The 18,549-nt window shown below is 42.0% G+C and overlaps 1 protein-coding gene across 2 annotated transcripts; it reads left to right on the forward strand.

Moving 5' to 3' along the window:
• The first annotated feature begins 1,867 nt into the window (after positions 1 to 1,867).
• On the forward strand, positions 1,868 to 15,397 carry LOC111970441 (rac GTPase-activating protein 1-like). 2 transcript variants are annotated; one of them, XM_023997169.2, is made up of 17 exons: positions 1,868 to 2,023; positions 2,376 to 2,463; positions 2,933 to 3,135; positions 3,383 to 3,543; positions 3,781 to 3,850; positions 4,043 to 4,096; positions 4,276 to 4,353; positions 5,811 to 5,931; positions 6,070 to 6,215; positions 6,624 to 6,791; positions 7,008 to 7,106; positions 7,312 to 7,510; positions 7,603 to 7,708; positions 7,994 to 8,129; positions 8,400 to 8,523; positions 8,841 to 8,946; positions 10,956 to 15,397. In XM_023997169.2, the coding sequence occupies exons 1-17, from the start codon at positions 1,958 to 1,960 to the stop codon at positions 11,029 to 11,031; spliced, it is 2,001 nt and encodes a 666-aa protein (XP_023852937.1). In that variant the 5' UTR covers positions 1,868 to 1,957; the 3' UTR covers positions 11,032 to 15,397. The 2 variants fall into 2 exon arrangements, with proteins under 2 accessions (XP_023852937.1, XP_023852938.1); XM_023997170.2 differs by having other exon boundaries at positions 1,919 to 2,019.
• The last annotated feature ends 3,152 nt before the right edge of the window (positions 15,398 to 18,549 follow it).

The following is an 18,549-nucleotide window of genomic DNA, read 5'->3' on the forward strand; positions in this document are numbered from 1 at the left end:
AAGCCCAGGTCGGCCCAACTCTTAGAATATCAGGCCCAGGCTGAAAATCTACTTTTTCACACTGTGTTTTTATGGGGGAAGGAGAATTAACGAAGAGGCAACTCGAATGAACTTTGATCTCTTTTATTAGAATTTATACATGCCATGAGGTACCGGATACAGATAGGTTCCGGAAAAAAACAAAGATGTGCCGACCCTGTTCTGGCAGGATCCAGCTCAAGGTAAGCACTTTCACAATTAAAAACATTGTTATTTTTTWAAATATCAGATTCTGTGTCAAACAGTTTYGTTATACATTATTTCAGTCTTCTGTGATGTATGTCAAGTGTCATATTGGAATGCAAATTCAACATGGAATATATCTACATAGGTTAATTGTTTGTCTTTTACCCTCATTGTTGTTATTCCTGAGTCTGATAGTGAAGGCCTTTTCTCCTGTACCCTCTTTACTGTAAAATACTTGATCCAGCCACACTGTGTTACAGGTAGTTTCATGTTTCACTCTAATCAGTTTAACTCATGTGTGAACACATGCTTGTAGGTGGCGGGAAGCCCTATCAGCATCATACGTGTGGATAGTATGCATTAGAGTTGCAGGATTGGTCTGTGTTAAAGTGCTACAGTGGATGGAGAATTGTGTGTACAAAGAATGCGTACAGATTTAAGTGATGTAGGGCAGAAGGAGTGGTGTGTTTTAATAGAAATCTGTTGGTAAAACTCTTCACTGACATGATAGGTGGTGGCTTATTTCCCAAAATGCCTTCTCTGGGTTGTTTGGTAATGCAAATTCATTCCATATTCTCTTTCCATATCACAGTCTTTGTAAGACGGATGCCAAGCTTCCTAGAGAGGAAACTCACTAACTTCTCTAGTCAGTCCAAGACAAAGTAGACTGATTTGAGAGGAGAAAGAGAGTTCCGACAGTTAATTGATGCTTGATTAGTGGAATATTTGCAGAGCCACGAAAGGGCCTCTAGCTGTTGTATAAATAATAGATATAGACAAAGAGTCAGTATTATTGACTGACAAGTCCAATGATCTCAAATCAAGACTAATGGACCTACAGTAGTGGAAGAGCAAGAAGACAATTATGAGTGAGCGACTAGCATAGCAGAGTTAATGCTCGTGGTGTGTGTGTACAGGTGTGTGTTTGCCTATTTGCATGTCGTCCTATTTTTTACAAACACATACAATTTTGATCCAAATGTGTTTGTATGTTAGCGTGTGTCCGCAAGTGAGTGAGTGTCTGTCCTCCTCATTATATGGCACAGTAAAGCTGATGCAGGGCCCAGATACGCCAGCATGGTTTGATTAATGATGCTGTGGAGTATGTCCCATGTGTGACAGACAAACTAAAGGAGAACAGGTCTGAGTAAAAGACCTGATAATTCACAGACATTCCACCCTATATCTCTTTAGTGTCTTACACCCCAGAGCCTTGGAGAATGTAACATGGAACATTTCTCTCTAATGTATTCTCTATTTTTTTCTACCAACACTGTTTTTTACAAGGCAGTTGTATGTTCCCTATTCCAGGGTTTCCCGAACTCAGTCCTGGGGACCTCCCTGGGTGCACATTTCAGTTTTTTGCTCTAGTACTACACAGCTGATTCAAGTAACCAACTCATCATCAAGCTTTGATGGTTTGAATCAGCTGTGTAGTGCTAGGGCAAAAAACAATACGTGCTCCCAGGGGCCCCCAGGAGCGAGTTTTGGGAAAACCTGCCCTATTCGAATGTATTTAGCCTCTTGTTGTAAGCGTATTTACACTCCAACTCTCATGGTGGCGATAATGCCCAAATAGCTGCCATCTGCATAGTCAGCAAACCAACCCGAAGAAACGCCTTCTTTCTCGGCGCCTGGTTTTTGAAAAGCTTGGAAAAGTTGGAACAGACAGGTGTTGTAGCTTGCGTTGCTAGAAACAACGTAGCCCACTTATTGTCACGATATACAATATATGTTGCCTTTGATAGCAGCTGGAAACATCCGCCGTGGGACACTGTTCATGGAAGGACCAAAGTCCGTAAGTTTCTGCTCATGTTTGTTTTCAATATATTTGTATTTTTTTATTAAAGTTAGCAAACGTTAGCTAGCTATAGTAGCTAATACCCTGCTTGCTTGCTAAAAAGTGGAGGTGAGTCCGTTTCAATCTGTTTAGCTAACTTTGGCAGCTAGGCTAGCTATCTATTATTTATAATCTTGCTAACGTTATAACTACCTACCAAATAAATAAAGTCGGAGAGAAAAAGCTATACTAGAAACAGAGTTTCTAAAACATACTGTATTGTCTTTGCTAGAAAATCTTTGAAGTCCCCTGCTGGGTTTCTGTCACGTGACCGTCCCCCCCATGTCCTTTTGTCACCTTGCATTATCAGGACATGGAATCGACAGTGCTGAACCTGCTCAACCATTTCCAGAATCTTTGTGCATGCTCCAATATTCTCAATGAGGGCCTCGAACCACGTAAGTGACCAGTGGAGCATGCTTTTGGTGGATTGTTGAATCAGTGCCCATGCCATTGCATATCAGGGATGGCAGGTTTTCAGCAGACCAGAAACTCGCAGGTTGTTGTTGGTTGAAAACCCATGTGTAATGACATTGAACGTTTGCTGGAGTGAGTATTCCAGGTGCCCTTGCACAAGACACTTAATGACCCCAAAATTGAAAGGGGGGTGGAGGTAGGTTTGAAAAACGCTAAATCATCTAAAATGGATAACAAAATGACTTATTGCGCATTCACTTAGACAAGGTGGAACCCTTGCCCATCTCTGTTGCCACCTACCTGAAAGAATGTTGGCATCAATGCCCCCCCTTCACCCCTCACCAGAAAAACCATAGGGGAGATTGACTTCAAAAGAGTAAACTGATCTGAATGAGATGAAAGCAGATCTTCAACCAATAACCATCCCCTTGGCCTTATTTCTTTGATCAGAGTTCATCCAAATGGCTCTGAACTTCGAGGACTGCAGGAGGAAGTGGCTGCAGTGGGAGGAGGAACTGGGAGCCTGCAAGGAGGTGCTGACCAAAACAGAGACTGAGAGGGGGGCTCTGGAGATAAAGCTGAAGCACGCCCGCAACCAGGTGGACGTGGAGATCAGACGGCGCCAGCGGGCAGAGGCAGAATACGAGAAACTGGTTGGTAAACAGTTTATAAGACTGCTACAGTACAGGTCGCAGGTGATTCTACGTCAGAATTGTACATGTTGTGGTGGCTTCTATTGCRTAATGCTGCTCATTTGTGATGTTTATTGTCAAAAAGAGGACAAAGTTTGAAGAAATCTATGGTTAGATTAATTAGTTATGAGTTGGTAAGAAATTCACAAAATCACACACTGTTTGGGTGGCTATGACATTGTGGGGTAATTTCCTGATCTCTGTGTAGGAGCGTCAGATCCAGCTGATCCGGGATATGCTGGTGGCGGAGAGCTCCAGCAGCAGCCTCCACCTGAGTGAGGAGCAGCGCTCTGCCCTGGCCTTCCTCAACGCCCACTCCCAGGCCGCGCAGGCTGCCAAGAACAACCCCAACCTCAACAACAGCCACAGGCACTGTACACCCCTTTACTAGGCCCTCATCAGCCGTGTCTGGCCTGCATTCATTGGAGCACCCAACGGAAAATGTTTTGAAATGCAAAACAAAAATATATGTTTCTTTTAGGACGTAATTAGATATGCCTACCCTGTTTCGGAACGTTTGATTCAGTTTTGTGTTTAGTGAATATGACCCAGATTGTTCAGGTTCAAAACAGGGATCGTAACCAAGCCTACCGTCATGTCTTTCAGGTTAACCACCATAGATGAATCTGCTTCCTTGTTGTCAGACATTAGCTATGACAAAACAGATGATTCTCTGGTTAGTATTGCGTTTTACATTTTCACCTTGTCCCCAAGGGGACATTTGTCTTGGACATCATAGTGACACATCGCAAAAATACATGAAAACAATATGCCAAAAATAGAAAAAGTGACAAACAGATATAGCCACACTAATAGTACCTATATAAACATGAACTATTGGGTTGTCATCGCTCTATATTTCCTGTAGGATTGGGACTCTTCTGTGATGAGGACAGTGCGACTGAGAAAACTGCAGAAAAGGGTGAGTGGAGAGTTACTGTTTAGTTTAGAGCTTGACAGATCCTCAATGGAAATGTACGTAAAAATGTTTATCATTTTATATCTAAAGTGTCTAGTCAAGGATAGTGTGGGAATGTAGTGCTACAATGCTCAGTCATTTGGAAGTATTGTTAGCTCAGTCATTCCTATTTGTTTCCACAGCGTTCCTCCAGAACCCTTGCTGAGCCTCCCCAGCAGGTGGTGAAGAAACCCCGCTCCACTGGCCGCACTTCCGAGAGGGTACTACACAATGCATTGCCTGACCACTCACCCTGAATTGAATTCCTCTGCTCTATTGATCGCTACATACATTCAGTCTGAAACTGCAATCCTAGAAGTTGTTTGTGTGACTTCAAAATGAGGGGTATTGAACAAAATAAATGAATAAGTGATTGGATCTTCTCTAACCAATCGAAGTTGATAACGTCATCATGTAGGCTGGCTCCGACCCAAAGAATCGGGTTCTGGGACCAATCAGAACAATCAGAATGTGTTTGCATTCTAGACATGTTTTATTTATTTTTATTTAACCAGGTAAGTTGACTGAACATTCTCATTTACAGCAACGACCTAGGGAATAGTTACAGCGGAGAGGAGGGGGGGGATGAATGAGCCAATTGTAAGCTGGGGGTGATTAGGTGGCCATGATGGTATGAAGACCAGATTGGGAATTTAGCCAGGACACCGGGGTTAACACCCCTACTCTTACGATAAGTGCCATGGGATCTTTAGTGACCACAGAGAGTCAGGACACCCGTTTAACGTTCCATCCGAAAGACAGCACCCTACACAGGGCAATGTCCCCAATCACTGTCATGGGGCGTTGGGATATTTCTTTAGACTAGAGGAAAGAGTGCCTCCTACTGGCCCTCCAACACCACTTCCAGCTGCACCTGGTCTCCCATCCAGGGACCGACCAGGACCATCCCTGCTTAGCTTCAGAAGCAAGCCAGCAGTGGGATGCAGGGTTTTCAGCAGGCAAATCCCAACTAATCGTGGAGAAGAACCGTCAGTTTGGCTGGAGCGGTGTGGATGGGTAGCCAGGCAACTCCGTGCAGGCTTCTGAAGTTAACGCCAATGTAGCTAATACTACAGAAAAACTGAATTTCTAATCGTAGTCTCACTTGATTTGGATAGCATTCAGCACACTGGTATTCAATGTGTTGAATTTCAGTCAAAAKACCTATTTCCCGCCCGCGTCATGAGAAGTTGCGTGCTCAGTTTGGCACCAGAAAGAGGCTTGTTTACATTAAATTTGACAACATCCAAATTCAGATGCAGCACATGCAAGTTAACAAAAGTAGTCAGATGGTTATCGTCTCCAACATTGCAGATGTCAGAGGATTGATTACCTAGCAACCCAAGCGAGACAAGGTACAATGTCACAAATAGAGCTAGATAAAGCCAGAAGAGTAATATACTTGTTGAACATACAGTAGCTATAGCCATTGTGGGTTTTCATGGTCATCACTCACTGCTAAGTTTGTCAAGGTACCAACATCGGTGTAAAGCTATTCTGCTACAGGGTTTTTGATGTTAGCATGCGCGCGCATCACTCGAACGTTTGCGTGTAAACAAAACATTGCTCTGTAGACCTTTATCAGTTGCTTCCAATTGTAAAAAAATACTTATGTTTTGCTTTCTCCTTTTTCAGCATTATTTCATGTGACTCATGCTTTATATATGTATTATTACAGGTGAACGAGTCCATAGTGACCAAGACCACCATCACAGTGCCCGTCAACGGAGGTCCGGTAGAGGCCGTGTCCACCATGGAGACAGTGCCTGGCTACTGGATAGGCAGCAGGAAGAGGACCGGTGAGACGGCACTAACAAGCCTTATTCTTGACAGCCATGTTCAGATGCGCACAATGTATCAAGATTTAAAATTTGAAGAAAATTAAGTAGTTCTTCCAGTTTGAGGGGTAAAAACTTGGCGTTCTCTTGTTTTTCCAGCTGCTCAGGGCTGGGACACTACTTCTATTGACCAATCAGAGACAGCTAACGAGGCTCTCAGCACTCCATGCAGTAAGGCTCCGCCCCCAACCAAAACACCCAGAGCCAAAGTGGGGGCCCGAAAGCACGAGTTCCTTGCCAAAACGGTACACTTTCTGTTATTGCTTTWGTTTGTAATACACTTGTTGTTCTGTGTGAATCTAATTAGCATAAAAAAAAWCAAAATCCATCAGTTTAAGCTAGAGATATGTTTTTTGCGTTGGATGCGTCTCAATCCATCACATCTGCCTATGTCGCACTTCCGCATCAGGTGACAGAGCTAGAGCGATGTTTGTCAGACCATGAAAATCGGTCTACTCATGAAAACGTCTTTAGCGTCCGAAAGGTTTGGCCTACAAACCTGTGTCACCAGCCTCTCTCTCCCGTCTGTCACCAGCCTCTGTCTGTCCCGTCCCTCTTCTACCCTCTGTGTGTCCCGTCCCCTCTTCTACCCTCTGTCTGTCCCATTTGTCACTAGCCTCTGTCTGTCTGTCCCATCCCCTCTCCTCACACAGGTGATCAGGTCAGAGTTCTGCGTGCCGTGTGGAAGGAAGACCAAGTTTGGGAAGCTCTACCTGAGGTGCCAGGACTGCAGGCTGGTGGCTCACCCAGAGTGCCGCGACCGCTGCACCCTGCCATGTAACCCTATCTCTACAGGCAGCACCCCCATCAGGACCAGAGAGGTATTACACCTGGGCAGTTAGTTATATATTCTTAGATTGACAACACTTCATATTTGCAATGCTTATACAGCAATAACTAATAATGATTTTGTATTTTTTATGATTCAGGGTCCTGGGTATGGTTAGATGGATTATGACTGATTTGTATCGCACCATATGTGTTTTGAATGCCTTCTCGAAATGTCCCATGTCATGAGTGTTTATCTTGTGTTGCAGCCAAGCTCCCTTGCAGACTACGCTCCCTCCTCCTCTCCCATGATCCCTGCCCTGGTGGTCCACTGTGTCAAGGAGATTGAGCACAGGGGTTTACACGAGGTGAGCAGCCATTTCAGCACTTAAATGTTGCCACTTTAGCACATACAAAATTCACGTAACTTTTTTTTCTTCTCGCATATCAGCACTTTTTACAAATGTTTTGTTTTTACCTTGATAATTTCCATTGAACTGATGTCATCATCCCTATCCTGACTGCCAGTTAATATTCCAYCCCATTTTTTCTTTCTCTCTCCTTCCCTGTCAGATGGGTCTGTACCGTGTGTCGGGCGAGGGGCGCACAGTGAAGGAGCTGAAGAAGAGCTTCCTGCGGGGGAGGACAGTGCCTGCCCTGGCCAAGGTGGAGGACATCCACTGTGTCACGGGCCTCCTCAAGGACTTCCTGAGAAACCTCCCGGAGCCCCTCCTCACCTTCCGCCTCAACCGCGACTTCATGGAGGCTGCAGGTCCGTCTACAGCTGTTGACTGACGCATTGGTTTCTTCACCTTGTAAATAGTCTATGGAGCTCTTATGTCACTCCTCTTGTCTTGCACACAGAAATCCCGGACAATGGCAATAGCCTGTCAATGATCTACCAGACCATCAGTGAGCTGCCCCATCCTAACAGAGACACTCTGGCCTATCTGTCCATCCACCTGCAGAGGTATGGCAGAGCTTCAATCCACCTCATGGTTACTCCATCAAACCGCCATTTGAGGCACAATCTGTAACTTGAAAACCCAGTCGAAAGTGGTGCCCCTGCCTGCACATGTTTGTAAACTGTAGTGGTGGATGTTGGCAAATGTAACTGTCAATGTTATTTAAATTCTGTAGTAACTGCCCCCCATAATCAAAGACGAGTTTAAAAGCAAGTCCTGATTTCACAAGGCACTGGAGGAGCTTGAACCTGACTTGAATCTCTCTGAAATGGTTTACGATGTTCTTTCAGGGTGGCCCAGTGTGTACTAGACACCAAGATGGACATCACCAATCTGGCAAGAGTGTTTGGACCCACCCTGGTGGGTCATGCCGTCCCAGACCCAGACCCCATGACCATCCTGCACGACACCAACAGACAACCACGGGTATGTAGAGATCTATACAAATATATATTTAGACATACATATGTAAAATAATACTCAGACMCTAAGCTGAATTTAAGTTATTTCTATATTATGTGGACACTTATTTATTGGCTGTCTAGTTGAACAGAATATTGTTATTGTATTACAGTACCTTTTTGAATACCCAATAACAATGATTCTCTCCACACAGAGAAAGGCACTGTTCTTTCTAGAGAACGCAATTCTTAAGTGGTGAAAACAGTTTTGAGAGATTCCTATTGATGTACACAGGTGATGGAGTGCTTGTTGGACCTTCCTTATGAGTACTGGAGCCAGTTCACAGTGGAGCAGCACACCCATCCAGACGATGTGGTCAAAGACGATGCTAACTGCTACAACACTCCAGACCACAAAGGTAAACAGCTTTGAGAACCCGTCTCTCCTGGCCTATAGACATTCAGTAGTGTTAAGGAAGGTCTAAAATACCAAACATTCAGTATCCTTTAYCATTGCTATGTTAATAGTTTAAAAAGGTACTGAATGAAGTAAATGGCATGCTCTTAGTTTCACTTTGGAGCTACATTACAGTTTCACACTGTGTGTGTGTGTGTGTGTAATGCTTGAATGTGATGTGGAAATACAGGGTGGGCAATTTTCCAAAATGATTTCACAATATTGGCCAGCCTAAAATAATAATTTTCTCCTAAATGTGTTAATTCTCTGACCACACAGTGAGCATGCTGGGACCAGTGACCACTCCAGAACACCAGATGACTAAAACACCCTCCTCCAGCTCCCTGTCCCAGCGCATGAAACAGACTTTCTCCAGCACCACCATGTAAGCACCACACTCTAACCATAGGGCACATCTCAAATGGGTCTAATGTGTTTTAGGGCTGTCCCCAACAACAACAAAAATCTTGGTCGCCCGAGAGTAGTCTGGTCGAAATTTGAAAACGTGTATTTTTCCATATATAAACAAATCCTATGTGTTTTAATCAAATCAACAAATCAACGAAATATGCACTGAGCTTKTCTGATGCTTTAAGTGCACTGTTTGATGAAAACTTATAGTCACACTGCACTTCTAGTCCCAATAGTCACACGCATGACTAGAGGGAGTTTGACCGCAATTGATTTGATTGTGCCGGGCTGGACTCACACTTGCAGCTCTGTGTTTAAAAAAAGTGATTGTGTGACTAGCACCCGTTGTCTCTCTCTTAAAGTGCTGCAGCGACCACCACAGAACATCAACAGTGTTTATCACGCTGTCTGTGTTGCTGAAGCTGCAACATAATTACTGCCATTTCTGACTGAAAAGTTATGTTACCGAAATCCCTCATTTGTTTAGGAAAAACATTCCCTCAACACTCTCTTTACGTGACACGTATGCATCGCCTGCACGTGAACAATAGGGCCTGAACTATATCATAATCGCATCAATAAATTGCTTATAACAAATTCTGAACACGTAGCACATGTGACAGCAAAATGGAATGAATTTGACTAGTTGTGGAAAATACTGGACATCAAGAAAAATAAGTAAAGGAGCAAGCACATTATGTGTGCCAAACAGGTTCTGTATAGATTACAAATGGTCAGAAAAATATATTGTAACAATGAATGCATTTTCCGAAATGGAACTATTTATTTATTGTTTGCGCTAATTATTCTTTGGTCGCTTATTTTAACTAAAATGCTTGATTGCATTTCAAATCATGAATGTCTCGTATGCTGTGTGATGACATGAACGAATAAATGATTGATTGATACAGTAGCCTATATAAGTATTGAAATATAGGCCTCAGTAAGTTATGGTATTAAGGCTAAACAGGATGGGCTCTTAGGCCTACAGCTCRATGGTGGTTATACAAGGCTGCTATACTAAGCCTATTAATATAACAACATTACTTATTATTCTAATGATGATCATAATAATAACTATAAGAAGGAATTTGGAACAGCGTAAACAGCACTAAATCAATTATAAATGATACCAGAGAGGCTGTTCTAATTGAAAAATATATAATTTAAGCCATTACAGCATAGCAAAGATCAAAACCAGTTTAATTTGGGAAATTGTTTATCTAACATGTTGTGGTTGCGTTGGTGCTCACGGAATCAGTAGGCTATTAAACAAACATTCAGATCCTGCTTTTGTTGCCTGTTTGTCTTATTTCTGTAGATATATTGATGATCTATTAAACCAGGCACATGTATGTTAGGCTATTGATTATAGACCGAATTAAGTTGGTTTCCTCTCGCCTCACTTTTCTTAGACAATTAAGACAAGGGCTGTTTTCTCATCTCCTAACTCCGCTGCTGTCTCTGCCACATTGTTCTCAACACCAATATGCTGGTTAACTTTGCTATTATGCACATAGCAACATGGTCTAGGAAAATGCACTGATGTTTCAGAACAAGAAAAATAGAAAGCACATTTGTTATAAAATGTTTTATTAGTGTTGTTCTTATGTAATATAACCATATACAATTTCAGTAGCACATGTCATAGAGTGATGGACTGTGTCATCCCCACGGCCTCCACAATGGATTAGTCCACTCAGACAGGCGCGAATCAGGCATGTGTCTTGTACACCATCTTTTTTTTTTTTTTGCTACTGCTCAACTAAGGAAATCTCGGTCGACCAACAGCCTATTGACCAAACAATCGACCAGTCAACTAAATGGAGTCAGCCCWAAATGTGTTTATTGGGTGATAAATCTGCCTGAATGTATTTTTAATATTCTCGTTAGCTTGGATTATATCTGTTCTTAATTTGCTTAATCTGTGGTTATATCAGAGTGATGGCGTTGAATGTTTTTTATTCTTATATACGTTTACAGATTTGGAAGCAAGAGCAAGGCATCCACTAGCTCAAGTCGCCAAGAAGGCTTCTTTGCCTCCCCTCAGCTGAAGTAATGGTCAAACCACGGTATTATGGTGAAAAAGTAACATTATTTTAAACTCTTTTTCTAAAGGTTATGTGGTCAAGGAACAAAACTGTTCATTTTTACATAGCCACTGTACATGGGAAACCACTGCAATGTCACAATGTTTTTTAAACTATTTTATATCTGTCCTAAACTGGGACATGCTTAACACCATGGCCATCCTACAATCTAAGCTTGTTGCCCTCAATCTCACACAAATGATCAATGAACCTACCAGGTACAACCCCAAAGCCGTAAACACGGGCACCCTCATAGATATCATCCTAACCATCTTGCCCTCTAAATACAACTCTGCTGTTTTCAACCAAGATCTCAGCGATCACTGCCTCAGTGCCTCTATCCGTAATGGGTCAGCGGTCAAACGACCTCCACTCATCACTGTCAAACGCTCCCTGAAACACCAGCGAGCAGGCCTTTCTAATCGACCTGGCCCGGGTATCCTGGAAGGATATTGACCTCATCCCGTCAGTAGAGGATGCCTGGTTATTCTTTAAAAATGCCTTCCTCACCATCTTAAATAAGCATGCCCCATTAAAGAAATTTAGAACCAGGAACAGATATAGCCCTTGGTTCTCTCCAGACCTGACTGCCCTTAACCAGCACAAAAACATCCTGTGGCGTTCTGCATTAGCATCAAACAGCCTCCGAGATATGCAGGGAAGTTAGGAACAAATATACACAGGCAGTTAGAAAAGCCAAGGCTAGCTTTTTCAAGCAGAAATTTGCTTCCTACAACACAAACTCAAAAAAGTTCTGGGACACTAAAGTCCATGGAGAATAAGAACACCTCCCAGCTGCCCACTGCACTGAGGATAGGAAACTCTGTCACCACTGATAAATCCACTATAATTGAKAATTTCAATAAGCATTTTTCTACGGCTGGCCACGCTTTCCACCTGGCTACCCCTACCCCGGTCAACATCACTGCACCCCCCACAGCAACTCGCCCAAGCCTTCCCCATTTCTCCTTCTCCCAAATCCAGTCAGCTGATGTTCTGAAAGAGCTGCAAAATCTGGACCCCTACAAATCGACCGGGCTAGACAATCTGGACCCTTTCTTTCTAAAATGATCTGCCGAAATTGTTGCAACCCCTATTACTAGCCTGTTCAACCTCTCTTTCGTGTCGTCTGAGATTCCCAAAGATTGGAAAGCAGCTACGGTCATCCCCCTCTACAAAGGGGGGGACACTCTTGACCCAAACTGCTACAGAYCTATATCTATCCTACCCTGMCTTTTCTAAGGTCTTCGAAAGCCAAGTTAACAGATTACCGACCATTTCGAATCCCACCGTACCTTCTCCACTATGCAATCTGGTTTCAGAGCTGGTCATGGGTGCACCTCAGCCACGCTCAAGGTCCTAAACGATATCTTAACCCCCATCGATAAGAAACAATACTRTGCAGCCGTATTCATTGACCTGGCCAAGGCTTTTGACTCTGTCAATCACCACATCCTCATCAGCAGACTCAACAGCCTCGGATTCTCAAATGATTGCCTCACCTGGTTCACCAACTACTTTTCCGATAGAGTTCAGTGTGTCAAATCGGAGGGCCTGTTGTCCGGGCCTCTGGCAGTCTCTATGGGGGTGCCACAGGGTTCAATTATTGGGCCAACTCTTTTCTCTGTATACATCAATGATGTCGCTCTTGCTGCTGGTGAGTCTCTGATCCACCTGTACGCAGACGACACCATTCTGTATACTTCTGGCCCTTCTTTGGACACTGTGTTAACTACCCTCCAGACGAGCTTCAATGCCATACAACTCTCCTTCCGTAGCCTCCAACTGCTCTTAAATACAAGTAAAACTAAATGCATGCTCTTCAACCGATCGCTGCCTACACCTGCCCGCCCGTCCAGCATCACTACTCTGGACGGTTCTGTCTTAGAATATGTGGACAACTACAAATACCTAGGTGTCTGGTTAGACTGTAAACTCTCCTTCCAGACTCAAATCAAACATCTCCAATCCAAAGTTAAATAATGGGCTTCCTATTTCGCAACAAAGCACCTTCACCATGCTGCCAAATATACCCTCGTAAAACTGACCAACCTACCGATCCTCGTCTTCGGCGATGTCATTTACAAAATAGCCTCCAATACCCTACTCAATAAATTGGATGCAGTCTATCACAGTGCCATCCGTTTTGTCACCAAAGCCCCATATACTACCCACCACTGCGACCTGTACGCTCTCGTTGGCTGGCCCTCGCTTCATACTCGTCGCCAAACACACTGGTTCCAGTCATCTACAAGACCCTGCTAGGTAAAGTCCCGCCTTCTCAGCTCACTGGTCACCATAGCAGCACCCACCCGTAGCACGCTCTCCAGCAGGTGTATTTCACTGGTCACCCCCAGGGCCAATTCCTCCTTTGGCCGCCTCTCCTTCCAGTTCTCTGCTGCCAATGACTGGAACGAACTACAAAAATCTCTGAAACTGGAATCACATCTCCCTCACCAGCTTTAAGCACCAGCTGTCAGAGCAGCTCACAGATCACTGTACCTGTACATAGCCCATCTATAAATAGCCCAAACAATTACCTCATCCCCTACTGTATTTATTTTGCCTCCCTTCCCTTGCACCCCAGTATTTCTACTTTGCATATTCACCTACTGCAAATCTACAATTCTAGTGTTTTTAATTGCTATATTGTATTTACTTCGCCACYGTGGCCTTTTTTGTTGCCTTTACCTTCCTTATCTCACCTCATTTGCTCACATTGTATATAGACTTGTTTTTGTACTGTATTATTGACTATATGTTTGTTTTACTCCATGTGTAACTCTGTGTTGTATGTGTCGAACTGCTTTGCTTTATCTTGGCCATGTGGCAGTTGTAAATGAGAACTTGAGAACTTGCCTACCTGGTTAAATAAATATCAAACGTATTTTCTGTGCAATATTAGATTTTGCTTTAAACACTCATTCTTGTTAACATATACTGTAATATGGGAAGCTACTGCCGTACATTTTATACCAATTTATATCACAAACTTATTTTAAACTTTATTTTCTAACGAACTATGCGATATTTGATTTTGCTTTAAACACTAATGACTTGAAATAGCTTTATTTAACGTTAAACTAAAATCACTGTTACACAAATCACTTAATCCTTTTTATGTTGATATTTTAGGCTGAGGTTTGAATCTCTATTTAATGGGATACCTTTGTATATACGATAATTAATCAGTCTGATCTGTCTAATCATGGAAGAAAAAGTAACTGTTTGCCAGTGTGAAGTTGCTGCTACATCAAACCAAGGACCTTTGGTGATCCGACATGGGCTCAAATACTTTTTTCAAATCTTTAAGTACTGTTATCATTTACTTTAGCCTGCCTGGAGTGCCAAATGGACAGGATTTGCCAGTATTCTATTAGTTCCATTGTGCCAGGCAAGCTCAATCAAGCCTAGCTAAAGTATTTGAAACCAGGTCTGGTATTGACCAGTATACATTACAGTACATAAAGTGTTGTGTAACGCATAAGTTGATTTTAGGTCTATAAATGATGCATTGGTAGTGGTACTCTTTGTGATTGTAATCACGGAGTTGGAGGGACACTAGCATTGGATTGGAACAGAAAAAAATGAACATTTGTACAGTCCTGTAACCGTTAATGTGATCTGTATTTTGGAATGCAATGATTGTATGTTTTTCTTTATTGATGATTTAAGTAGTTTTTTTTTGTGGTAAAATAATCATGCTAACCTTTTATTAGATAATCCCCTCGTATGTGTTATGTAAACTTTCTAACCAAAGATTGCAAAGAACATCAGATGGGAGTATGGTGATCTTCATGGTTAATATTCATGTATAAATAAAAATAACCAATAAACTTTCTAACCAAAGATTGCAAAGAACATCAGAATGTCCCTTGGGCTATTTCTGTAAGTTTTTGAAAAATGTTTGTAATTGTCCTGTTATTGATATACAATTCTCACGAAACAAATTACAACTTGATGGAAGGTGATGTGATTGAAGTGATTTCTCTTTCAGGTGTGTTTAGCTGAGTAGTTTCAAGGGGGTGCAATTGCACCATTTGATACACCATCAAAATGCACTGTTTATACTATCTTTCCCCCTCTAAGAAATGCAATTTGTTGATCATGTGAATATAAAGTTTGTACCAACATTTTTTTTGTATGCTCAGTATCTTGTTCATGAGGACAGGATTAAAGGGATATTTCACTCAAATAATTTTTTCTAAATAGTTTCGGATCTAAAAATAATTGTCTGAAGTTTACTTAATCTCATTCTACCGGTTGTATAGATTCAGGCTTTATCTCAATCCAAAATAAAAGGAAGAGATTGGCGCCCAATTATTTTCCTTTCAACTGTTGTACTGGCTTCTTTTATCCTTAGTAGCACAGATTTTGACTGCAACTATTTTTGAGGAATGTTATTGGCTACTTGCAATTATCGGGATATGCAAAGTCTCATTAGTGTGCACCACATCCCATTTGAAACCAATGTACTTCCGTCTTACCTCATGCGTAATCTATGCATGGCGTAATTCACATCTAGGATGTTTGGAGAGGAGTGATGAGACGGATGGGGGTGGAGAGAGAGTTTGGACCAGCAAATCACTTTACTTCCTCATTTGGTATCAAACACAACAGGCTGCTGCTACAGAGTGCATGCTACTGCAGTGGTGTCCCATTAAAACAGAATGTATTGCTGCCTTAAGAGCAGCACACATGACACATTTTCTCCTCTCTCACTCTCATTTGCACTTCTTATCCCTGGCTGGCTGTTTACRGTTAGAATTTTTTCTCACTGGCTGCTGTCAGACAAGCTCGTCAGAGTGGCTCATTACAGGCCCAAATGGGCGGAGATATCACCATGCCCGCCTTGCCTACCTACCCATCAGCGCCTGCCACCCACGCCTCCTGTCACCTGAGAAAATGCCTCAGACAGTTAATTGAAAAATGTCTGCCAGGCTTGTCAGTCCAGAGTCTCTATGTCCATCATGGCTGCAACAGACATATCATACCTGGAAACTTCATAAAGGTGCAAAGTTACCCAGTTTTTCAGATAGAAATATAACATTTAGACTGAGTGAGCCTTTGATTGGTCCTGACACAAGTCTCTTATCTTTTGGTGCATAGAACCATGTTTAATCTAAATGCTACATTTCTATCATTACTGACGATCCCTCTCCTTAATGACTTTACAAAGGTTGGACTATTTGCGCTCTAACAAGGGCTGTTCTGATAAAGGGACAATGCGTGTCCACGTTCTCACTTTACGAGTAATTGCAGCTATATTTGAATAATTCCCTCAACCAGGTTCATTCATTTTAAATATTAATAAACAAGATTTATACCAAGTGTTCAAGGTCAACAAATGTACCACATCCATATTTAGGATGCTTGCTATTTACTCTTCTGTTCCGTATGATGGAACACATACACACACACACAAGCCGAATGAGACTACTTCTACCACAGTTCTGGCTCTCACACACACACACATGCACCTGTAAACTATGTACTGTATGTGTGTGTTGCATGTGATTTTATCTGAGGTCTTGTACGTGTAAATCGAAAGAGTGAATGTGGATACTATGTATCAAAACTAGATGTTCAGATGACATTGTTCTGTTAATGATTAAACTGGGCTTTTATTACACACGTAAAACCTCACCACTCATCTGTTAATGAGATGACATTAGATGTTGACCACACATTATTGCATCCCAAGATCAACTGTACACTCAACCTAGATTGCAACAGAGCTACTCGTCACTGGGAAGGTTCACAAACAACACCTATTCTAAGGATCGCTCCCAGAACAGAAATTAAGATATTTCAGTGATTTGACGTCATGTTCTAGTTGGGATTTCAGACCACAAGGTAAGAACCCAACTAATTGTGAAATGTATTGTCTGATGCTTAAAGTATAGTGAAATGTATGGTTATAGTAAATAAAATGTATTGTCTGGGCCCAGTTTTACAAAAAAATTTAACCTGGATTGTGGGATCCCCTTGTTTGCAATCCACATACATCAGGTGCAATATAAGTATTGGTTATTTTTATTTATACATGAATATTGACCATGAAGATCACCATACTCCCATTGACTTGAAATCCTCAATGAGAGGGGCCAGTCGTTCTCCCCTGATCCAAGTCTATGGAATGCGCCTACACCTTGCCATCTACTGGACAGGTCATGTTGCTACTTCTACACTGTCAGTGAAAAAGAGCTGAGTAAAATACATGAATTAAGGTAAATAAGATTTTTTAAATGATAGAGCCTTCATATAACTTGTAAGTAGTAAGTAAATACATTTATTTGACACTACTCAATATAACAACTGACCACATATGTACAAAACATTAAGAACAGCTGCTCTTTCCATGCTCTTTAGACTGACCAGGTGAATCCAGGTAAAAGCAATGATCCCTTATCACTTGTTAAATCAACTTCAATCAGTGTAGATGAAGGGGAGGAGACAGGTTAAATAAGGATTTTTTGACAATTGAGACATGGATTGTGTATGTGTGCCATTCAGAGGGTGAATGGGCAAGACACAATTTTTAAGTGCCTTTGAACAGTGTATGGTATTTGTATTTTGTATTTTTATGGATCCCCATTAGCTGCTGGCAAGACAGCAGCTACTCTTCCTGGTATTTGGTGCCAGGCGCACCGGTTTGTGTCATGAACTGCAACACTGCTGGGTTCTTCACGCTMAACAGTTTCCCGTGTGTTATCAAGAATGGTCCACCATTTTTAAACCTCATGTTAGTTACATAGACATTTCTTGGTTGTAGTTAGGGTTGCAAACAGGGATGTAGTGGTATAAAAAAAGATAGGTCAACTATAAACTCCAGTGGGTGATTGAGACAAGACGAACAACCACAGATATAAACCAAAACATGTTACATTTTTAGAACTGCATTGTTTGATTGCATTTTCATGCAGGTCTATTGGGAAGGCCTAATGTCATGTTCTGTTGTAAAAATGACACAAAATGGACTTYATGTTCTTAGTAAACTGAACAAGAGTATGAACACAAAAAGCTTATTTCTCTCAAATTTGGTGCACAAAGTTGTTTACATCTCTGTTAGTGAGTATTTCTCCTTTGCCAAGATAATCCATTAACCTGACAGGTGTGGCATATCAAGAAGCTGATTAAACATAATTATCATTACACAGGTGCACTTTGTGCAGGGGACAATAAAAGGCCACTGTAAAATGTGCAGTTTTGTCACACAACACAATGCCACAGATGTCTCAAGTTTTGAGGGAGAGTGCAATTGGCATGCTGAAAAGGCATGCTGAAAAGTTCAAATTGGCATTTGAAAGTGTTATTGAGGGAATAGCTAAACAAGGAAACCCAACACTTGTCAATAAGATCTACACAGAGCTCTATATCACAGAGGGTGGAAGTGGAGAGGGCAATAATGAAAATGAGGTGAGACAGCATCCAGCAGAAAAGCAACAAAAGAGATAGCAATCAAATGCAATGACATCTTTAAACCC

The sequence above is a fragment of the Salvelinus sp. IW2-2015 genome, linkage group LG11, assembly GCF_002910315.2.
Source record: "Salvelinus sp. IW2-2015 linkage group LG11, ASM291031v2, whole genome shotgun sequence".
In the NCBI taxonomy this organism is placed as follows: Eukaryota; Metazoa; Chordata; class Actinopteri; order Salmoniformes; family Salmonidae; genus Salvelinus; species Salvelinus sp. IW2-2015.